Genomic DNA, 16,884 nt, shown 5'->3' on the forward strand with positions numbered 1-16,884 from the left:
CCTTTGATACTAAACAAGTTTCATCATCTCTCAGTCAATTCCTCACCCATAAAATGAGTCTGTTAAATGATACACTATCACAGGTCTTGCAGGTCTAAAATCTGTAATTTCTGGAAACAGAGTTTAAGCATGGAAGTAAACAAGAAACCCAATCATAGAACCAAACACTCTAGTTATGCCTAGAGCTACAAATGTATAACATGACTGTAATGGTCTTTAGCTACCCTAGTATTCTAAAGTCAAAGAGAACAAAAATGATTCTCCAAGTAAGAAAACAAAATCTATAAATATGAACAAACATGCATATATATAAAAATAACTCTTCAGTTCAAATTTTCCCTGAGATACAAACAATCCAACTTCCTTTAATTTCAGTTCTTCCCTATGTCTTCTGTAAAACATTAAAATTAAATAATATGAATTTTACATACTTTTAACTTTAGAAGTACTATCAATAATGAAATGGCCAAAATTAAAATAAGAAAGAATTCATTTGTAAATTCTCTCCATAACAAATCCCCACAAACCACATGAGCTGAAATTTCTCAAATAAATACAGGTTCTATTTCTAAATGATATAGTCTTTACATTCACAATTCCATGTTCACAAATCATTTATTATAGATAAAATTAAGGTAAAAAATTATGTGACTAGGAGGAGCTAATAAAATGTTGGATGATATGAGTAGGCTTGATGTTAAACTCTAATAAAATCTCAAACAACATTTAAATCTTTAATTTTATTCATAGATCATGCCATTTACAACTTAAATTGTAACTGCACAGAAGAACAGCAATTGTGTAAGCAGAATTCAAAACCAAGAGTATTCCATGCAGAGTTGCTTTTAAATGTCCTCATGTTCACAAATATAATGGAAAGCGCCAAAGCTTTATCTTAAAAATATTAACAAAAAAACTGAAGAACATAAAGATTCTACAAAATTTTGCCCTAAGCCTGCTTAATTCTCTGTATCATCTCCCTAGGCAACTATACCCTCTCCTAAATCCTCATCTTTTATCTATTCTCCTTAGGTGCCTATATATCCAGCTGGGTATCTCCCACCTTGATGTTCCACAGACACCAAATCTTCAAGATATACAAAATTACTACTGTATTCAGCAAAACAGTAAAAGTAAGTATCTTTGGGTAGCTGCGATATGGATACTTCAGTTCTTCTATACTAACGATCTTTCTTTTATTCCAGGTTATTAAAAATGATCCCACTCCAACCCAACCCACCAAATTATCTTTCTCAAGTTTTCAGCTCCTCCGGATTTGCCCACCCTAGTAACTAGTACCATACCATTTTATTTACCTCATCACTTAACCAAAGCCCTGGCACCACCCTCAACCTCATATCCAGCTCCCTATTACTAATAAATTTCTCTTGCGTTCATCCCTTCTTCTCCCTATTATTACTCTAGTTGAGCCCCTCATCTTCTCTATGCTAATTTAACCTCCCTTCCCCCGATCTCATCCCATTGCCCTGCCCTGCTCCAAAGATACTACTCATTTTACTAAAACACAATTTAAAAACCCTTCAGACTCTCCATTCCCTTTTGACTAAAAATGAGGTCTTATACCAGTGTACAAAGGCCTTTCATCAAAGATCCTTGACCAATTCTCCTAACTCCCATCCTATCCCCTTCCCAAAGTTACCATTTCCTCAAAAATGATCTTCGCCCTCTGCCTCACATAACATCTCCTGCCTCATTCTGTGTACATCATGATATACCATAAAGAGCTTACACATAGTATACACAGGCTATATCACTATTTCTTGTATCATATTATTCACTATACTATCTTTTTTTTATTAAAGATTTTTATTTATTTATTTGACAGAGAGAGAGACAGAGAGAGAGGGAACATGAGCAGGGGGAGGGGGAAAGGGAGAAGCAGGCTTCCCGCTGAGCAGAGATCCCAGGACCCTGGGACCATGACCCCCGAAGGCAGACGCTTAATAACGACTGAGCCACCCAGGCGCCCCTCATTATACTACCTTCTAACTCTTTGTGGTAAAACATTCCCATTCCCACCCCTATTAGAATATGAGCTGAGAAAAAGAACACGGGTATCTAATTAACGCTGGTAACCACTCTGCAGAATATAATGCCTGACAGATGGCAAATATGCATAAAAAATAAAGCTCAAACAACTAGCAACTACTTCACAGCAGCATTCTTTCCAACCACTAGTTGCTATTACATGAAAACCTTCCTGGGATATCACTACATTCTAGCAACTGGAAAATTGTTATTAAAATTGAATAAGTTACCTAACAATCTTGAAGGACTAGCAAAATGAACGAAGCCCTCGCAGAATTATTTGGAATCATTAACTATTACAGCTCTAAGAGACCTAAGACATCTTAATCCTCTGATTTTGCAAATGAATAAAAGTACTGATTGGTGAATTTTGTACAAGGAATGATATGCTAGCCTCTGGCCAATTCCTTTAAAACGTCAATACCCTTCAGTTAAGTTGGTTACAACCCCTGTTCTCGTAATTGCCACCAAAGCAGAGATAGGCCTCTAAAAAAAGTTTTGAGTTCTCTAACAGAATAGAGACAAGAATTCAGAAAATTCTGCTCAATAAGAGGAATTCCTATATAAAAAGGCACTTACTGGTTTTTTTTTAAAAGCTTGAAGAAAAAATACTCAAAGATAGAAGTTCTTTCTGCAATAAACATATAACACAATAAAAGCTCATTCTGATGATTTTTATTCAATATTTAGCCAGGGACAATACTGAATAAAAATCAAAATAGATAACCTGCACACAGTTCTGGAGCTTTTATTAGATTAAGTAGTAGCCCTATCAGGAGACTTCCCCCCCCCCTTTTTTTTTTTTTTTAAAGATTTTATGTATTTATTTGACAGAAAGAGAGAGAGCGCATAAGCAGGGGCAGCTGCAGGCAGAGGGAGAGGGAGAAGCAGGCTCCCCACTGAACAGAAAGCCTGATGCAGGCTTGATCCCAGGACCCTGGGATCATGACCCGAGCTGAAGGCAGACACTTAATTTACTGAGCCACCCAGGTGCCCCAACTTTTTCTGTATTTCAGGAAAACTATATAAGCAACTGCTTTCACCATGGTCCTCAAACTTTGGAGAGTATTTTAAGAATCATTCTCATTTTATTATTCATTAAAGCCTTAAAGAAAGACTGACTGAATTACTACTATATATTTGAATAACATTTTTTAAAGATTCTATAACATACATGTATTTACCACTAAATTAAGTCTAGGTTCTCTGTACCAATTAATGAAGTCTAACTTGTCATCTTCTAGTGAGTTAGTGCAGCTATACACTGAAAGCATCATGATTAAGAATCATTTTCAAATAATCAAACGTCACAAAAAAGAGATGGGAACCAATGAGTCAAACTTCTAAAATTTGCCCCTTTGCTGCATTTTTTATCAAGTTTTCAGGAAAATGTTTGCTTTGCAAGTAATATGAAAACAATTTTTAACAGATAAAAATGTCACTAAATGAGGAAAAACAAGAAATATGCATTTCCAGCACACATCCATACACAAAAACTGAATGTAAACTCCATGAGGGCAGAGGTTGTTTGTGGTGGGGTTGTGTTTTCTTTTGGAATCTGTTTTGTACACCATTAAATCTCTAGAGCCTAGAATAGTGTCTGTACTTGGTGGTAAGTGCTCAAAATTTTGAATAAATTATTTTCACTAAGGAAGCTTTTTAAATTGTTTTTGATGTTCAAGTAAGATTATAAAGGCTGTAAGGAATATATTTTCTTGCTCAATTATAATTTTGACTTATTAAGTAGCATGTTATTAATCAAGTGCTCAGGTTTCAAAGTTTGCGGCAGGAGCAAGCACAAAATGGCCCATGGCCTATTTTCATAGGCTCTCAAGCCAAGAACATTTTTTGTATTTTAAAAGAACTGTGAAAGACCAACAAGAATATGTGAAAGAGACCTTAAGTGGCTAACAAAACCTAAAATACTTACTATCTGGTTCTCTACAGAAACAGATTATTGCCCCCGTGAATGGAGATTCCATTCATGAGAGAAAAAAAGTTTTGCACACTTCCTTTCATCTATGAATTGAATCTGCACTATTAGAAACGGATTTTTCACCTAAGACCTTCTCCATAACTAAATTTCTGAATTTTGGCTTGTTATTTGATTTAAAGAATGTTAAGAAAAAAAATTTAACTATAGCATAAGTGGTTATGAATGCTGAAGCTAATAAAAAGGGAAGATTAAAGTTAATTTATGGTTAATGCTTTCCATACTAAAGAAATAACAAAAATGGATGAAGAAAAAAAAAAAGGAACACAAACAGGAAAAAAAAAAGTGATTCTAATTATATTTCAAACAAACAGCAGAACTATATTAAAGGGAAAAAACTAACCAAGCCATCTTTGAACACAGCATTTTGACTATATACCGTCAGGTTAAACAAAAAATGAGCTATAAACAAATATTAAATTTGTTAATCGGTTTGTTTTCAGAGACATATGGTTAGCAATTCTGAAACTACTTTGTGTGTTTCAGGTTTGAACGAATAACATGTAAATACATTGTGGATAACAAAAACTAGTTTTCTCACTATCAGAGAAAGGAATTACATACAGAATTGGAAAGGGGAAAGGCCAGAATGAACCCATGGCTTTTTAGATAGGCAGACAGTTAAAAAACAAAAATTTATGCGTGTATATATATATATATATGTAGATATACATACGCACATAAATATATATACATGTGTATATATATATATTCTAGTTCGATCCATTAATAAGTATCCACAAGAAGAAACCAGATCAGAGGCCCTTGGAGAAATGACTGACTCCAAGGCTAGGGTGGTAATATCTTACTACATAAGAAGCTAAATACTCAAAAGATAAGGAGCACACATCAAAAGGACACAAGAGACAGCCTGAAGTAGCTCTGACTGGTCAAAACTGAGACAATCTACATCAAAACCCCCCAATGAATAAAAAAGAATCCATGAGTTCATACTGATATGCATATATACATACATACATAAATGGGGAGAAGGAAAAACTCTTATAGAATGCCAATAATAAAGAAATGACAAAGAACATCACCTTTTGGCAATCATCCTACTACTGATTCAGGCAAGAACTAAATGGGTGGCTTAAATGGGTGAAAGTTTGACCAGCAACAAGGTACGTGCTTAGTTTCAAAATACCTCCCCAAATGATACTTGTTACAAAGGGAAGAAACAGTAACTTTACAATGGAGAAACCTTGCAAAAAAAAGTTAACATCCCTATTAGTGGGATAAACAGACATCATGTGCTTCCTGAGAACATAGTATCACTTTCTGGAGTATGCCTGCCAAAAGCGCATAACCTGAATCTAATCATGAAGCAACAGCAGACACATCCATATTGAAAGACTTGCAAAAATAATTGGCCTATTATCACTAAACATCAAAGGTCATAAAAAGTAAAGAAAGAGTTAAAACCAACTATTTCAGATTAAAGGATACTAAAGAGACAAGATGAATGAATGCAAGATGTGGTATGGGATTTACTCTTCCTATTAAGGACATTAATGATACAATCAATGAAATCTGAATAAGATCTGCAGACAATTGCATTATACCAATGTTAATTTCCTGATTTTGATCACTGTACTATGGCTATGTAAAAGAATATCACTGTAGAAAATAGTCATTTAAAAGTAAAAGTAAAAGGCATCATGAACTGCATTTCCCATCATAATGCCATAAAAAAAGTTTGCATGTGTTCATGTTTATGTGGAGAGTGAACAAAAAAGCAAAAATGGTTAATTAACATAATTAGGTAAAGAAATCAGGATGAGGTGTACATAAAATTCTTTATCATTCTTGTAACTCTCTATAAATCTAAAGTTTTAAAGTTCAAAAGTGTGAAAAAATAAAGCTAATTTATAATTAGACACTATGCCAGTAAAAAGGAATTGTGGAAAACTAAGTGATAGTTCTCCCTTACACAGAAGGGTAAGAAAAACGACCAGAGGTTGAGACCTGGGGTCCTTCTCAGCTCTAATACTTAAAAGTAGCATTTTATTGGTAAAATCACAATGGTGGCCCGTTTTCTAGTCAGTAAAAGGAGGATAGCACCTATCCTACTTTTCTCACAAGCTTATCCTAAAATTCCACTGAAACATGATGGTTGGGGAAAAGAGGGTCAGAATACAAAACACTGTATTATAAAGTGGCTCACTTTTAAGTGTCTGGTAAACAAAAAGTATTTCAGAAATACCCAAGCCAGACATTTTTCATCACAGAAAGCTACTACAGAAAGTAGACATCCACTGTATGTTTTGGTTTGTAAAAATTTTAACTTATTCAACATTCTTTATACCCATATACTTCAAATATTTTAATAAATTCAAATACCCCTATTTTTTTTACCATAAAATTTTATAGTGTAAGAATCTTACTGAATTTTAAAAAGCCATTAACTAGGGCTTGGTCAACTTATTTTTTTAATTAAAATATAACTGAGAGAACACTGTATCAGTTTCAGGTATACCAGTAAACCTTTTAGGTGCTGTCACCAGTATAAAAAAGATCTTTAAACCATTCGCCAAGTTCTACACACTAAGATATAAGAAACATGATCCAAGTGTTTCATCTTTCACTCACAAGCTACTCAAATTAGCTCTGAGGAGTTCAATCAAATTTCAAAAGTGTTTATAAGAAAGAGACCAAATTTTATCATGTACTTAATCAAAAGTTCATTTTAAAAAGTTATATTCTTTCAAATTCCTAAAGTTTGGTCACCACTTAAGCTTTTTTTAAAAAATCATTTGCACCTGGAGACTAATTAATATCTCATTGACAAAAAGAAACATTCTTAAAGCTGTTATCTTTTAACAATAGTTATATTCCAAAACAGAGATTTTTAAAAAAATACATGACAAAAAAATTGGTGTAAAATAAAACTTAATGTAGCTCATCTTATTTTGCCGTTGTTGAAAACATGTTTAAATAAGTCTACTTGCTCAATCTCTATTTTGGATAGCAGACGAGCTTTCTAGACTCTAAGGCAAAATGGTGAGAGAAGAGCAAGCAGAACTGCGCCTGCAGAGAAGGGCTGCAACCAGCCCAACCCCAGCAAAACCCCCAGTCAGCGATGCCTGCACAGCCTGACTAGCTCCACAGCAGGGTCACTCACTGCACACAAGGCTGATGAAGTGAAAGAAAAAAAAAAAAGATTACAAGAACATTAGCTCCAAGAGGGTATGCTTCCTGTTTGTCTTGTTTACCAATGTATACCAGCAGAAAGAAAAATGCCTGGTACACGGTAAGCACTTCAGCACTGGTTAAATGAATGAAAGAATGAAATGCTAGGTCTTTCAAATCAACCTATATAAATTATAATAAGTTGCAGAAGTATTCTAAAAACAAATTTGGAATACAATAACTTAATAGCCATAACTATCTTTAAAAAACATTAATATCCTATATTCCCCATACTGACTAACTGTAGTGATGTCAAAGTTACTAAGATACTTCCTGACCTACAGCAGATACCAGAATGCATTTACATATCCTTCCCTGAGTTTCAAATATGGTGTATCAGAAATGCTTGTAAAGCAGAATCAGAAGACCAAATAAATGCATAAAATTAAAATCAAAGCACAAATGCATCATTTACCATCAAACTTGAGATAGCATTAACTCAGATAAGAAATTACAGGCTACAGAAACATTTCTCATCAGCATTTATTTCTCATAATAGTAGCACTACCAAAATCTGCTCCTCTATAATTAGAAAACCAAAAATTTGATTGTCTTTTTTTGTATCTCCATCCCTACAGCATATCTGTCAATGATCTGTCATCTTATAGTTTGAAGAACTTCCTCAAAATATAAGATGGATTTTATTCCCAATCATCAAATTAATAAGCTTGCAATTTATTCATGTTAAATAAGTAATATTATATTCCTTTTACAATACAGTAAAATTATGTGGAGCAGAATGCAAGTAAATGCAACAAGAGTATATATGATTTATGTTCACTATTAAGCACAATAACTTTTTTTTTCAGTTAACCTATTATTTGTGAAGAAATTCAACTATTCCCTACATGTTCTCTTTAAGATTGCTAATTCATTTGAAGTGACAAACTTTATTCTGCTTCCCAATTACTACCCATATAATCAAGACATCATTTCACTACCAATTTAAACCTAATATTTTCCAAAGGGCCTGCCTTATGTGCGTTATAATCATCTTACTATGCTTCTTGTGTCCATGCTGCTGGAAAAGCAGTCTGTACAAGCAGGAGTAGAGGCACAATCCTGAGAGAGAGGAGTAGAGAAAGATGTTGAGAAAACAAAACCAGATAAAATGAGCTCACTCGAGTTCAGGAGCTCAGCCAGTGTTCAAGGTCAAGGTTGATTACATTCTCTCATACCATTTTGAGTTAGAAGTTGTCCAATAACAGGAAAACTGGCCCTAGAAAGAGATATCTGAAATTCCATGTACAAATAGTAATATCACTTATTCTAAGCCAACTATACTTCTAAAAAAAAGCAGCAAGTGATCATAAAATATGACTATTTAGGAAACTGGGGAATACAGATGTCCCCTAAATGTCAATCAAAATTACTATAACAAACTCAATGCTAGCCTAGAATAAAATAATAGAGCTATTGCAGTCTTGCCAAAAATTTTTTATATTTATCTTGAATGATTAAGACTGTAACACTCTCAAAGCAGTCTCAAAAAATCATTATCATCGATCTCAATTATCCTTGTTTTCTAAATTTTTAAAATAATAAGGAAAAAACCCCACAACTTTTACCATATGTTGTTTTAAATTGAAAAACAGTAAAGAAAAAAAAAGTTTGAAAATAGCATAATTACAGAACGAAGCTTAGGATGGATTTAATCTAACTGGAACCTTCAAATGCAATAGCTCCCTCCCAACGCTCCCTCCTTAATAAGTGAAAATTACAAAAAGATCAGAGTTCTGATTTAAAATTTTCCACCTGATCTCCTAGACTCCCACAGTGCCATAAAATGACCTTCAAAAAAAAAATCCTTATATGTACTAAGTCCTCCCCAAAATTAATTTTATATTTAATCAAAGAATCCTCTAACAGGGAACCTAAATATAAACTCAATCATCTACTTTACAAAGAGGAAACCAAATGTCCAGAAATGTTAACTACCTTGGTCCAAGTCATTCAATCCCAAGTACATCATTCATTCATTCATTCAAGAAATCTTTGACAAACAGTATGTACTTAAGGTACTGAGCTATGTACTGAGGATATGAAGCAATGAAAATATATGGTCACTATCCTCATGAATCTTACAGTCTGGTGGGAAAGATTTATTACTATGTTATTTCCAGTAATCACTAGAATGGAAAGTACAATTTTTTTAAGACCGTGTAACGGGAACTAAATCAGTGATTCTCAACCAAGGTCTATTTTGTTCCCCAAGGGACATCTGATAATGTCTGGAGACATTTCTGGTTGTCAAAATAGTGGCACCTTGTGGGTAGAGGCCAGGATTACTGCTAAACATCATATAATGCACAGGACAGCTCCTCACAGCAAACAATTATCCACACCAAAATATCAATAGTACTGAGATTGAGAAATTCTCATCTAAACTGCTGGGGCACGGAGGGACTAGTGAAGGGTTCCTTCCTTTACAACACTAAGTATGCTGTATCTTTAAGGGAGTTTCACAAGGTAGAAACAAAAAAAGATGGTTTGATTGATCCAATTAGCCAGAACACCCACTGGAAAGTTAAAACAGGAAAGACTAAGGAAAGGAAAAGGAGAGAGATTCCCTGATAGGTGAAAATGAAACAAAAAAATGCAAAGTTTTATAGCTGCTTCACATAAAATCCCTTTCTTGAACCACAGACAAAAGGAAAACATACAAATAAAAAACAGATTTCACAGGCTTTTATTATTCCCTCTACCTTTTCCACTGTTCACCATCCCATGTCTACTACTAGATACTGCTGGGAAAAGTATATAAAGTCCTGTAGTTAGACAAATGTACACTCTGGAAACAAAAGTGGAAATGGAGTAAAGCAGAGATGGGATTTCACTTTTGATGTGAAAGACAAGGCATGGAAGAGGAAAATGTCCTGGATGTTAAGGGGACTCTGGAAAGTCTGCATCCTGGAATAGTTTAAAGAGTAAGCTATCTGACTAACTGAAGAGACCTAAAGACAAAAAACCCTAAGAATTTAGGCATCCTAAAGATGATAAAAGGTACTAGAATCATCTCAGAATTTATGAACCAAGGTAAATCTAAAATTTAAATTGGAATAATTTTCCTGACACATCTCGCACCTACATATCTGGGCCTTTAGCTAACCACTCAGCCTTTTCTGAGCAGCAAGAGAAATGGATCATGATGGAAAAAACAACCATAGTAATGCAACAAGCTATACAATGAACTTAGGGGGGGAAAAAAAACCTGATCACTAATATTTGATTATCTGAAAGTGTTAACTTGTTGAAGTATAGTAACGGTACTGACACTTTTTTTTTAAAGTCCTTAAAAATTAAAAGAATCCAATATACAAGTAAAAGTCATCTCCTCCAGTTACTTTGCCTAAGCATAACCAATGCATAACAGATTCTTCTATTTGCCATGTATTAAGAGTTCCTATATTATCCAAGTGCCCTCTCCAATTAAGTTATAGTTTTCTAAGGAAAGAGTCACGCATTGCTATTCTCTTCCTTCTTTCCAAAAACAAAAACAATAACCTTACCATAATGACCACCATACAGTGGCATTCTTAAGGACAAAGTACAGATATGCAGCTCACATAAAACTGCCGCCTTCGAGTAATCAACCAACTGTGGTCCTAAAAACGGATTTAAGCAGACCAATGAGACCCTTTTCACTGAAGTGAGAACTCTAAACCTTCATAACAAGGATATGCCACAATCTTAGAGCAGCTACAGCTATGGCACTTGTAATGATAATAATTCTTTCAAAGTTAACTGCTCAGGTCAAGCATAGACTCTTAGGGAGTCTTATATACCAATCTGAACAAACTTTCTTTCATCACTTCAGAACTGACATTACTATTCATGGGATTAACTCATCACAATGATAATGCTTAACTGTAAATTATGGCTTTCTCACAAAACTAGCACAGTGGGCACTTAAATATCAATTTTCAGGCCTCAATCTCATTGACCCCATGCTAAGAGGAATTTACCTCAGAAAGGATCTTCTGACAGTGACTCTGAACACAGGGAAGGAGAGGCCACAGACCCATTTGAGAGATTATGAATCTTGGGAGTGGGGCAGTTGCATATGTTGACCATGACTCATAAATACCCTACATAAGGTCATGGATTTTCAGACTGAAACTCATCTGGGCTTTGCAAATTAAAAATCTATATTCTTAACTTGGGGTGCGTGGCTGGCTCAATTGGTAGAGCATGCAACTCCCGATCTCAGGGTTTTGAGTGTGAGGCCCATGTTGGATATAAAGATAACTTAAAAATAAAATCTTAAAAAAAAAAAAAAACCTATATTCTTAACTTTAGTATCTCTGGCATGTTCTCATTTTCAAGCCAATGCTAGAAGGGGGAGGGGGGATTGTCTTTAAAAAATCTGAGAATTAGCAAGCATTTCATATTTTAAATAGGCCTTTAAAAGCCAAATTCACTCTACTATAACTCAAAATTCCTTTATTTTTGCACTTTGCAATACGTGATTTAATGGAAAATATTCATTACCGAATTATTCCCTATTATATGCTTACTTGCAACAACGTTTTTACATCAGCAAGCATTAGACATTCACAGAAACTATATTCAAAATCAGAAAAAAAATTATGTATTTTGTGTTTAAAATAAAAAGGATATTCTTCTGAATCTTCTTTGAATATAATTTCTATCCCCAACTCTGTGACTGTATTGTTACTATTATCAAGCTAACTCCACATTCAAACATGGTTAAGTTTGAGCATGTTAGTAAATAAAGGAGTTAAAAGATTTTCTATGTTCTTTCAAATCCACAGGGAGAAAGAAGAGAGAGTGCTACATACACTAAAATGGGACTGCTACTGCCAATCTCAAATTCCTGTAAAGGTTAGATGAGAAAAAAGGTCAAATATCTAGCTAGCCATGTAAATGTTAGGCTCCCTATCCTTAAGGGAAATACTAAAACGAAAACCAATTTATCATTTTATTCCACTGTGCTCTATTGTGACTACCACAGTGTAGTAACACCTTTTTTCTATCCGCTACATGAGAGATCCTATTCAGAATTTCGTGGGAGGAAGAGGTGCTGGGAGTGAGGGAGGATACATATTAGGAACCCCCTAGACAAACAGGAGAGACAATCAAAAAGGTGTGGGCTAGGAGCACCTCGCTGGCTCAGTGGGAAGAGCGTGCAACTCCTGATCTCCAGGTCATGAGTTCCAGGCTCACCGCAGATGCAGACATTACTAAAAAAAAAATAAACTTTAAAAAAAGGGGGGGGGGGGGATAAAATCAAATAACTGCAATGGAAATAAGAGAAAGGATTTTTTTTATAGTTTTTAAAAAGTTTAACATTCTATAGTGATGTATGTAGCACACAAAAAGGCTACACAGAGCTGTTTTCTTTCCTGCACAGTTGTGCAACTATTAACAAGAAGTTGGAACATATAGTACCGTTAAATACGTTTTCTTCTAGAATTTACGTGCTATAAAGTATTGCTGGGAGAACCAAATTTTCTAATTATCAGCTATAAATTCCTAAATAAAAATGAAAAAAAGATTCTCAAATCTATTGCACTATATATCAAGAAGTGGTTAAAAAAAAGTGTTTGCTTTCATATAACTGTGTCACTACTATGTACTCTAATATGGAGAGTCCAACCCAAATGAATGCTATCTAACTTTCAGCCCTTTGCTAAGCTTCCCAAATGCTAATTCTTAAAAGAAGAGAAAGAAGAAATAAAAGAAACAAAATTGTGAAACAGCTTTTGAAAGTATTGTCCTGCTGGGATTATCACAGCAATATGTCTGGTATTTTAAGAGGTGAATATTTAAGATTTTGTTAATCATACTATCGAACAGACTATTAGCACTTCACACCAAAAGTTCATAAAATTTATGCGATTTTAGTTAATATCACATTAAAAATTTTCTTCCAAGGCACACAGGTAAAATTAATTCTGGTTGTGTAGATAGGTACTTGTTATGTTTAATGTTTGCACTAGGGTCTACTTAAATCGGAGTTTTAAAAAAATTAACATACTTTATCGAAACCTATCTCCTTTCAGACTAGTAAATTCAATTAGATAGTGAAAACTGGACACCTGCTTCTTTTCTAGTGTTAGATTTTACGTGTGAATGAGCCCGTGGGAAATGCTTCCCCAGCATTTTCCCCTCTCGAAGCATAGACCTCTCTCCCTAACCATTTGTATTTTTTGTCCTGATGGTGGGAGAAGGGGGAAGTAAGGTATGATAAATCGCAGAAAACCTTGCCTCCGGATCAGCCATTCTCTTAGCGTTAAGTCCCTAGTTGGCACGTTACCTAGCCAACAGTGTCTCAAATATAAACAGTACGTAAAACGTGACCACAGAAATCACCCCTGCAGGTTCCCTTCCTGTACTACCCCCACCGGTCCCTGCCTCATTAAGGACCAAGGGGAGGTCTGGGCAGTGATGTCCGGCGAGCAGTTAAAATCCCGCAGGCCCAGGAAAGAGGTGGGCGGGCCAGGCCTCGGCGGAACTGACCCCGAGAGACCTGCCAGGAGCCTCCGGGGGAGGGCCCTAAGGGGCCTTCCCTCCAAACCCTCAGCCACTCAATAGGGCGCTGGAGACACCGGAACCTCCCTCCGCCCCGGGGCGGCCCTCCCCCAGCCCTCCCCTCGGACTCGGAGGAGGGGCGCGGGGCAGAGAAACACCCCTCCCCCTCCCCCCCTCGACACAGCTAGGCCGCCACTCGCCCCACCCTGGGAAACCCTGCAGGCCCGCACCCACCCTGCTCCCGCGGGCCTAGTCCCGGTGGGAAGTGTGGGCAGGAGGGGAGGCTAGACTGCAATACCAACCTCGCTATTGAAGGTTTTCACAGCCTCCATGTTGTCGGTGCGGAGGCCCCGAGCCCGGCGGCGGAAGAGGCGGCGGCCACTGCGCTGGGTGGGGAGAGCGAGACGGGGGCGGCGGCGCGGCCGCGAGGAGGGGCGCCGGCGGGAGACCCGGCTGCTGCGACCCCGGGACGGGAGTGGAAGGGCAAGCACTGGCAGGGAAGGACTCCCTCAGGGGCAGCGAGGCCCCGGCATGGCCGCTAGGGCGGGCGGAGCGCCGGTCTGGGGAACACAGGCGCTGCCGGGGCGGGTCGGCAGCGGGCGGGGGAGGGGCTGGGCCGCGGCGCCTTCTCTTCTCCGCCCCGCTCGGTCTCGGTCCTCCGCCCTCTAGCCCCGTCCCCTACACTCTCCACCCCCTCCTTCTTCTTCCTTCGTCAGACTCCTGTTTCACCTCCCCGCCGCTCGGGCCGCAGGAACCAGCAGCGCACAGCGAAGACGGAGGAGGAAGCGCTGGCAGCAGCGGCTGCGGCATCCAATATGGCGGACGCGAGTCGGGCCGCGCAGCTCGGAGATCCGCGGCGCCGGCCAGCGCGCCCCCTGGTGACTGGACCGCGCGGGCCCGAGGGGCCGCGCGGAAACCATCGAGCGAGCGCGGGCCAGAGCGTCGCCTCTCGGAGGTCCCGCTCCGCTCGGCCCGGGGCCGCCCGCGCCTCGCCCCCTCCCCGCGCCTTGCAGACACGGGAGCGAGCGCTGCGGCCGCGCGGAGCGCCTCGGCCCGCCCTTGGAGGCCCCTGCAAAGCGTTACTCCGAGGAATGCCTAAGTGTCCCCGGAACGCGACAAGTTTGGGAAATAATGTCCACGTTTCCGTTGTTTCCAAGTAGATTGGTCCTTTTACGTGAGCTGTTGGGTTCAGTTGTTTTTCAGAACTTTACTGGACAGTGGCCTAAAGGTTAACAGCCAAAAGAAAAGTTCCTAATCATTCATTTATTTAGTAACGATGTGTCCATGCATTTTAATAGCGTCGGGAGGAAATGTGAGAAACAAAAGCTTCGGATCCGGGTGGGGGCAGGGGGACGAGGGAAGCACGCACACAGCCCCAAGCAGCTCAGAGCAGGAAATGCACGCTGCATAAAATCCAGGGGGACTGGTGCACAGACAATGAGTGCATTTGTCTGTGCCGCGGGAAGCCGGTCCCAGGCGCACAAGATTTGGATAGGTGAAAGGGAACTCATGTTTAATGGAAGATGAATTATTCTAAAGGAATTTTGCTCTAGGCCGTTTGGAGTTAAGACGGTGAATTCGAAGGTATTCGAAGATGAAGAAAGAGATGCTGCTAGCAAAATGCCTTCTCCCACTTGGTGCAAATGTAAAATAACCAATACCAAATTAAAAGCGAACGTTAATTGAAATTAAAGGTTAGGGTGTACCACTGAACCCCAAACGCCGCTGTCCTCTTGCTGAAAGCTCTTTTTTTCAGCGGTCACCTCCCAAGTTCATTCAACGAGAAGGGAGGGAAATGGCAGAATTTTATGCTGGGGGACTGTTGGACCCAAGGTACTTTGGTATAAGATCTGAGCCCAAAGTCTATGAAACTGAGAAAGGCAGACCCTTCTTGACTTCTTAGGGTCCAGGTCTACTTCATTAAAACAACTTTAGTATAGGGGCTGACTACTTAAAAGGTAAAAAGGATAACTTCTTCGTCAGTAAGAGCTTATATTTTCACCTTCAGAATCTCAAATGTGGTCACAAAAGTTCTCCATCACCACTGGCCTCCAATCCTCATAGGCCTAGCCGTTTTGATTTCTGGTCAACAATTGCTGTAGCCTTCTAACGGTTCTCCTGCTTGTCTTCCTAGGATTCATTCTCCAGACTAGCCAGAGGGACTTTTTGTTGTTGTTATTAAGACACAAGTCAGATGAGGTCTGACTTATATCCCTTTAGGATTTTCTCATTGCTCTTCAGATATTGTCAATAACCTCTTTCTAGGGCCTGAAGTTCCCTGCCTACCACAATCCATTCTACTCTGCTTTACTCTCTTCGTTCTGGTCACACTGGCCTCCTTTCTGTTCCTTGGCAACACAAAGCATTTTCCCACCTAGAACACTTCTATGTGCCCCTTCCCTCTGGGATGCTGATGCTTGTGTTCTTTTCATAGCTGACTCTTCATCCTGTCTTCCTCCTGCAAGAGTCTCTTCCAATCAGTCCATCTAAAGGAGCATGCCATGGTTTGCATAAGTACCCCACTCAGTACGATTCATGCCAGATTCTAAAGCTCAACATTCACTGCTTTGGCCTGTCAGGGATTATTTATTCAGTCATTCATTAATGAATGTTGACCGAATTACTTAGGCCTGAGAGAGTGAAATGCAATACAAGCTAAAAAATAAAATCAGTTGTTAATATGTTACATGACTTGATTTTATAAAGCTTCCACACCCAGAAAGATAGCAGTCGGCATACTTTGATCAAGGGAAGGAAAAGAGAGGGAAGAAAGAAAAAAAAAGAGGACAGCCTAAGCACTCAAGATGAGAAGGAAGTAAAGCAAGAGGAAAAGTAGAGAAAGATCAGAGGGGCTACAGGAAGTCTGGAGGCCCAGTGCAATGACTAAGTACAAAGTTTATGAACAACCACACATACCACAATGTGAAAATGTCAATACCCATATCTATAGTATATGTATGTATGTGTATTAGTTAGGATTCCAATTCCCAATATACCAACCAATTCAAGCTAGCTTAAGCATACAAGAATTCATTATTATTATTAGGATGTGGGTAGTTTTTGTCCTGATTCCAAAGTCAGGAATGCCAATGGCCTAAAGAACCAGAATATAGAAAGCCTAAAAGGCAGCCTACTTACCTGTTTTAGTTTTCTTT

General features: G+C 38.3%; 1 protein-coding gene across 3 annotated transcripts in view; it reads right to left on the reverse strand.

Annotated features, from left to right (window-relative positions):
* The window catches only part of SCAF8 (SR-related CTD associated factor 8), an 84,616-nt gene extending 70,061 nt beyond the window's left edge, over positions 1-14,555 (reverse strand). The window contains exons 1-3 of one of the 3 annotated variants that reach the window (XM_044917470.1): positions 14,459-14,555; positions 14,032-14,115; positions 8,234-8,296 (exon numbers count right to left, since the gene is read on the reverse strand). In XM_044917470.1, coding sequence (XP_044773405.1) covers positions 8,234-8,296; positions 14,032-14,115; positions 14,459-14,539 — 228 coding nt within the window. In that variant the 5' untranslated portion in view covers positions 14,540-14,555. Of the gene's footprint in view, positions 1-8,233; positions 8,297-14,031; positions 14,186-14,411 lie in introns of all 3 variants that reach the window. The other 2 variants (XM_044917471.1, XM_021693479.1) reach the window with 2 other exon arrangements.
* Between the last annotated feature and the right edge of the window lie 2,329 nt (positions 14,556-16,884).

Source organism: Neomonachus schauinslandi, chromosome 8, assembly GCF_002201575.2.
Source record: "Neomonachus schauinslandi chromosome 8, ASM220157v2, whole genome shotgun sequence".
Lineage (NCBI taxonomy): Eukaryota > Metazoa > Chordata > Mammalia > Carnivora > Phocidae > Neomonachus > Neomonachus schauinslandi.